This window comes from Nestor notabilis, unplaced genomic scaffold (assembly GCF_000696875.1).
Source record: "Nestor notabilis isolate BGI_N333 unplaced genomic scaffold, ASM69687v1 scaffold33380, whole genome shotgun sequence".
NCBI lineage: Eukaryota > Metazoa > Chordata > Aves > Psittaciformes > Psittacidae > Nestor > Nestor notabilis.
The window spans coordinates 44021-51344 of record NW_009911228.1 but is presented as its reverse complement, the minus strand read 5'-3'; the positions used below and the strand labels follow the sequence as shown (position 1 = coordinate 51344).

Below are 7324 nucleotides of genomic sequence, written 5' to 3'. Positions count from 1 at the left end.
AAGAGCACTGGGTAACATGTAGCAGTACTGGAAGGCAACCTAGGGCTCCTCCTTCCTAACGCCCTGAGATCTCTAGCTGAGGCACCTTGTGTTACAGTTTAGTCAGTGGGAGAGGAAGAGATGTATTCCACTGGTACTTCAAAATGTACTTTGGAAAACTCAACCCGTCTGTATACTGAGATGCTCTCATTTATCTTTCTGGGTCAAGAATCTAATACTAAAGCTTGGTAAGGACTGTGTAGGGCAAAAGGTTTAGGTTTAGTTACCTAACCCTGAAAGCTATTGATTGCCTGTGGATCTTAATCGCTTCTGCAGGTACCTAAATCAATGTCTAAAGCTAGATGAGATATTTTCAAGATCACCCATTTGTTATTTCACAATTTCTGATAAGTGTATCTATCTGCTGTAATTATCTCACTGTTAAGTGAAGTGCTTAATGCTTCATCATAAAGAACTTTTCCAAATAGGACATATTTAGGTACTTGACCAAAATCGTGAATTCCAAGCTAAACTGGATATCTATAGGTCCAGCACCCCTAAGCTGCAAATACATAACGTTTTTACCTGTGATATAATCCTTCACATCATGTATTTTGCTGGCTGGGTTGTTATTTCTAAACATGTACAAATTAAAAGGAGCTGCATCCTTCCCAATTCTCTTCCAGATTTCAATATCAGGTGTTGTCCACCGGCCTGCCAGTATGTCATAATCTCTTTCTCCGAAGTGGACTAGCTTGGTCAGTGGGTCGTATAAGCCTCCGTGGAATCCGATTACCAGCTGGAAGTCAAGGTTAGAGTCGAAATAGATCTCTCCATAAGCAGTGTATTGGATTTGTTTAAGCATGAGACCATTGCTACTGAAAACAGCCAGTGGGGTCCCTGTGTTGTCTGATGCAATGTAAAACTCGTCTCCACTGCTAATTTCCATGGCAAAAAGGTGTCCTTGCAGATCGTAGTAGAGAGATGTGATTTCAGAACTTGAGTGGTTATAAACATGAGTTATCCTGGTTGGATAAGTAAGGTCTGCGTAAAAAAACTGGAGATGCTGTCCAAGGCTAGTTTTACTGGAAACTCGTCGTCCAAGTCCATCATAACGGTAAATTACCGTCCATCCACTGCCTTTGCTATAAACTCGAGTCAGAAGGCCCTTTGAACTGTATTCAAAGATTTCAGTACCCCTCTGACGCAGAAATCCATCTTCATCTAATCGGTACTGAACATCACCTAGTCGAGTTATTCTGTCTCTCAGGTCATAGCGAAGTGGCGTCAAACGCGCACTGCTACTGGGGTTGAGCAAGTGGAGGTTGCCATTCAGGTCGTAGTTGTACCGCCACATTATTTTTTCATTCAGATAAACTGTCTGGAGCTGACCATCTACGTCATATTCATAAGCATATTTTGTGGTGTTGGCAAATGGCCCGATCTTAATTTCTCTTTTTGTCACTCGTCCCATGTTATCATACTGAATTGTAATCCAGTACATTAATGACCGAAATATTTCATACTGAATTTCCTTGATGCGGCCATGTGCATCAAAGTGTTTTGTGTAGGTCATTACAGCTGTCGAAATGATCTGGTTAATATCATAATATATAACTCCAAATTTTCCAAATTGTTCAACTTTGCCAGAGATATCATCAAACTGGTAGAGATCAATAGGCAATGGGGTTTCATTGATGACACCCTGCATGCTAGTCACTCTGAAGCTATTGTCATAGCTGTAGTCAAATCGGGCATTTACCATTCCGTCTTCACTAAAGCGGAAAATCTGTCTGTCAATCAATGGGCCAATTTGCCTGTATCTAATGGTGCAGATAAAACCATCGCTTTGGAGGTTTACTGTTTTCAGGACTCCTGCTGTCTCGTCGTAAGTAAAACTAACTCTTGTACTATCATATAAAATTTCTGAGAGCTTGGTCTGCCGTCTGTACTTGAATAATACTCTTCGGCTTGTCCCCAGGAAAGCAGTTTGAAGGAGCTGCCCTTCTTCATTGTAGTCCATTATAACAGAAGCATTACTTTCCGGGGGGTTGTATATATTCCGGTAATAGCCAATGGAGCGGATAGTCTGCATGGTATGACGAGCAACACTGGGCATGGTGACAGCAGAAAGCCGATCCAACAAATCATATTCAAAGATATACTGCCGTTGGCTATGAAGCAGAAGAACCATTGACTGAAAATGAAGAACAGATTTTTACCATGTGACAAATGGTGGAGCACCCACCCACACATACACCGATACTATTTCTTCACAAAAATGTGGCATTCCCACTTAAGAAAATTATCTCCTCTTTAATTGAGTTATCCTTGACCTTACATGTTGTTAACATCTCCCTGCCTAATTTACTTGGATGCTTAATTGTAAGGGGTTCTGTAATTAGTAGTTCCACATTCATAATTTGCTACTTGTTATGACTGTATCACTCTTTTATCAAGCACTCACAGCTAAACAGCAGATTGTCAATGGATTCAGATAAGTCATGTTTAATATGGGAAGAAGTAAAACTGTCTTAGAGCCATTAACTCAGGAGGAGAACAACATATGGGAGATACAAATTCTTCCCTACAATTAGAGATAATTTTGAAGAATTTGAATAGCCAGAGATCCTTGAATACTGTGTTCTTGTTCTGCAAGCTTTTAAGACATAGGCAAAACAATTGTTTGGTTATTCATATCAAAAGTAGCTACTTGGAATTATTCTGACCTATTTCTGATGTGTGGCTATTGTGTATCCTAGCTCTTGATTAAATTATGTCTGCAGTGACTAGTAAATAGTATTTGCTGAGCAATGGCTTCAACAGAAATATATTTAACCCCCAGAAAGAAACAGATTCTCTTTTTGCATAGCAGGTGTGAGATCTCACAAGGGGGATTTTCACAAATATTTCTAGAGGGAAAGCTATCATTCAGCAATCATTATATATAATGAAGATTTCTCATCTTTTGCCTGTTGTTTGTTTTGATGCTACAACATGTAACAAGTACAAATTGACAGCTGTAACTATTTAGACACAAAAGTGTTTCTTGGTAGGGAAAAAAAACCAACAGCAAAGAATTTACAAACAAACAATTTTCAACTGAACAGCACTGCAGAGATACAGTCTCTGTACCTTATTTTAAGTGTTAAGGTAAAAGGTAAATACAGACGCTTCTTGTTAGTTGTTGGCCTGAATAATTTAAAACCACATCAATTCCTAGCTATTAGCTACAGTGTGATTACATATCTATTTTGTGAAACATTCCCCTAGGAATCACATGTTGATACTTGGACTAATTGAAATGTGCTTCTACTACCTATTTTTGCTTTGTACACAGCAGTCAGATGCTGCAGAATTTCACCACATCAGAAGCATTTTTTAAAATCTGAATGTTCTTTACCTTTTCCAAATATGTGTAACTCCAAGTTTTCCCATCAGCAAACACTCTAGACACTATCCTTCCCTGTCCATCATACTCTATTTTTTCACTAGTCGTCCCTCGCTGTATGCTGCCTATTTGACCTGTGGATGAATAGGTAACATTGACAGCCATCAGCTTGCTGCTTGGTAGCCACAGAGTGGGGTGCCCTGACGTGTCGTAGGCAATCCTCAGCAGAAATTTACGGTGGTCATCGTAGATCTTTTCTGTCTTTGTGGTTCGATCAAAGTCAACTGAAAGGAGGTTTCTGCCATTAACCTTTTTAAAGTAAACAAAATGACACAATAAATCATGCTGTTCAAACTCTAGCCACCTATTATTCCCACAAAGCTAGCTATTCTTTAAATACAGTTTACAGTGATTGATATGCTATGTGTGTAAACTATTTTAGCAACTGCTTGATATAACTCGAAGACACATATTAGCATCTACTTTAGAAGGTCTCATTATACGAAGAGTCTGAATCTGTTGCAATGTGTTCTTTCTTGATACTTACTCAACTGTTAAGGAAATAATGAAAGATGTGCACCAAAACCTTCTGTAATAAATGGGGCCATTTCAGTGAACAAAATACTTATTTTGTATGCAGTCTGAAGTATATATAGCAAATTATTGTCAAAACATTCCCAGCAACCACTTGTCCAGTTCATAACACTCATTCTAAGAAAGAACAGAATCCCAATCCTCCACAGCAAGTATTTTTCAAAACAGTAAATACAAAATTAAGATCTTCAAAAGCATGTTAAAACTTCAAATTAAGATTAAATAGTTTTTAGAACATAGGCTTTCCCCTTCTGGATCAAATGGTAGTTTGACTCAGTATTATCATCCACTGCGGCAATGTATTTATGTGGCTGAAATCCTTAGTAGGGGATTATGTCTTCTGCCTAGGTAACTGACCACTTAAAGTCATAAATGACAGGAATATTACTGAACCACTGAAAAGCAGTTATAAATGCTTTGAAATTTGTAACTATTTTGATTTGAAATCGAACCTTAGCCTAGATACATTTCTATTGAAACCTCTATTATTTATATATGTAAATGACAGTGATGGGATAGTGGTTTCTATGTAATACTTTTACACTGAAATCGTTACATCCTTTTGGTGTTCTAAATACGCTTTCAGTTTCATTGCATCAGCTCTCGTTTTTGTATTCATGAAAGGAAAATGTCTGGTTTACTTTTCCCACATTGGTATCTTTGCACTTCACTGTTTCCCCCATCTGCGTTGAGCTGGTTTTTACCATGCTCACACTAAAGGATTTCTTTGTTCATCTGTAACATTTCTGTATCTGCTCTGTCTTTTAAAAGTTGTTCCAGCTGGAAGTGAAACACTGGTACTGAAGATTTTTCATCACTGTATTTTGCTAACATATAGGACAAATAAACATACAGCTATCTGTATTAAGCCCTTTTTAAAAATTCTTTTTCAAGCACTTGATGCATATGTTATAAAGAGATGAAGAAAGATGCCTAAATAACATTCAGAAAAGAACAAGACAACAGGTATCCTGACCAAAGAAATGGCTGGAGGATTTTTGCATTTGTCAGGGCTGCATGTTCAAAAATCTATATATCATGGTTGTTGGTACTTACACGCTAAGGCTAAGCTTCTAAAAGATCAACGTAAATTAGATTCTTTTATTATTGGTATAAAAGATATTAAAGTGCTGGTGATACGTTGTAGGCAAATATGGAAAAAAAAGTAACTTACAAATGCTCAGTTCTGCTTATATCTGTCTGTCTATCTACATTACTTTTCTCCTTTTTAATATGAAATCACTGGCATGACAAAAATCTGCACTATCAATTTAGGAACAAAAGTCATGTTTTCATGTAAAAAATCATCTAAGTAAGGAACACAAATTCAAGCAGATGCAGAATAGCTACTCTACCTATTTAATGAGCCATCAAATGTTATTTAAATATACTTTGAAAAATTAATGCTACAAGACTGATTCTAGATGTAGGTTAAACTTTACCAGGAAGCATTCCCATTCACTTCCTTATTGTCATTTTCTTGGACTTCCTCATTTTTAGGTAGATTTTGTTTAATATTTCCAACATCTAATATTAGCTCATTTGCCTAAATTCACTCTTAAATCTTGCTTATCTCTGGCTTTTATTTCTCAGCCTCTCCCACGCATGCCTGCACTCATCTCTGTGTCTCCCTGCCTGTTTTGCTTCTCTGATTTTTTCTCCTCCCTTTCTCTCCATCTTCCCTTCAATAGTTTACATTTAATTATGATATTTATTAATTTTCTTGTCTACCTCTCAGGCTTAGACACTGAAGTGAGAATGGGCACTTCTGATTTCTGAATTGGCAAAGAGGAAATAGTGGTTTTATGGTTAAGGCAGATGTCCAAGCAATTGTGGTTAATTTCTTGGCTAAGCACATCTTTCCGGTGTAAATTGCAGCAAAGTACTTAATCTGGCTGTCTCACTGCTGTATCTGCTAAATGAGATAATAACATCCCTTGCCTTCTCACTTTCCATCTGTCTGGTCTGTGTAAGGGCAGGATACAAGGGGAAAGAAAGGAAATACCTCTTTCTCCAGCCAGATTCTGCTGACAGAGCTCTTGCATTCAGACATGCGATCTTTTGGTGAAATTTTGGCGGTGCTCGCATAATCTTGTAATGCAGATGGCAATTATAATGACAACAAGATTGGGTGATACAGCTTCTTTCATTGGACAGTATGGGGCTGGAATAACATATGTCAGCTAAAGTACTGCCTTCTACTGAAGCATTTCTTAACAATGGCTCTGCTACCAAACTGCTTTTACAGCAAAACTGTTATGTTTTATTGTGTCTAGAACAGCCATGCTCCACATATATTTGAAACCTCTGGGTTTCATTATGATAAAGATAGCAATTCAGGAAATTTTCAATTAGCAACACAAAACTGAGTCTCTTGACAGTCCCTACATACTGTCCTGATACATTTCAGTAATTTAGGTGTCCATCTATCCTGCTTTGCTTTAACTCCTGTTTTTCTTTCCAGTGAGAAGCATGAAATCTGACTGTGATCCCCCATTAAAGGTAGGAGTCTATCTATTGCCATGCCTTACAGATTGATTCAAGAGGTAATGTGAAAACTGGGGACCTCTGCAGAGCTTGGAGCACGTCAGGTCTCAGGAGGAGGCAGAGCAAACTCTTCCTGTGAGCTCCCTTTTCTATCTTACCTGTCTACTCTGGGTGCATCCCTTGAGACAGAGCTTATATCAGTTCCTTTATTTGAGACCCTTGTGAGTGAAGGTCTGTCTGGTCTCAGTACAAAAGGCTCTTTCATGTAGAGGACTGTCAGGAATTCTGCCAAAGGCCAGCCTACAGACCAAACGTACAGATCCAGGGACAAAACTAGCTTATTGAACAATTACGATACAAGTCTGAACAAAAGTAAGACTGACATGATTGTTGAGTTAAGGGAGGGTGACATAATTCCTAATTAATTTCTTCGTAAAGACTACTAATAGTGGGTTGAACTAATACGAGATAGAGAACCAAGATAGTACCTGAGAGTGTACTTGGTGATTTTAGATACTAGGTAAATATAAAATGCACTGAAAGTGTCATATATACGAGTACATTTACTGGCAATACATTTTGTCACTTTTTTTTGTCTACATTTGTCGTCTTTGCAGCAAAATGTTACTGGCGTATCTGTAGATGCAAATGATAAGCTCCCTAAATTGTGCATGTTCTTCTTTCTGTTGTTTTCTTTTTCTATTTTCCTACATCCCTTCCCACCCCCAAGTGACATTTCTGTAATATCCTCCCATGTAAATCAATCTCAAAACAGCCTCCTCTTTTTTTTCTTTGCTGACAAGTTTCTTTCTTTACTTTTCCTTGGAGGCATTTTTCTCTTACTAGCCCATATTCTCCACATGCCCTACCTCT

The 7324-nt window shown here is 37.9% G+C and overlaps 1 protein-coding gene across 1 annotated transcript in view; it reads right to left on the bottom strand.

Annotated features, from left to right (window-relative positions):
- Window positions 1-564: 564 nt before the first annotated feature.
- The window catches only part of TENM3 (teneurin transmembrane protein 3), a gene marked incomplete at its 3' end in the record, with an annotated part of 46472 nt that continues 39712 nt past the window's right edge, over window positions 565-7324 (bottom strand). The window contains exons 13-14 of the mRNA XM_010013759.1: window positions 3383-3679; window positions 565-2176 (exon numbers count right to left, since the gene is read on the bottom strand). Coding sequence (XP_010012061.1) covers window positions 565-2176; window positions 3383-3679 — 1909 coding nt within the window. The remainder of the gene's footprint in view (window positions 2177-3382; window positions 3680-7324) is intronic.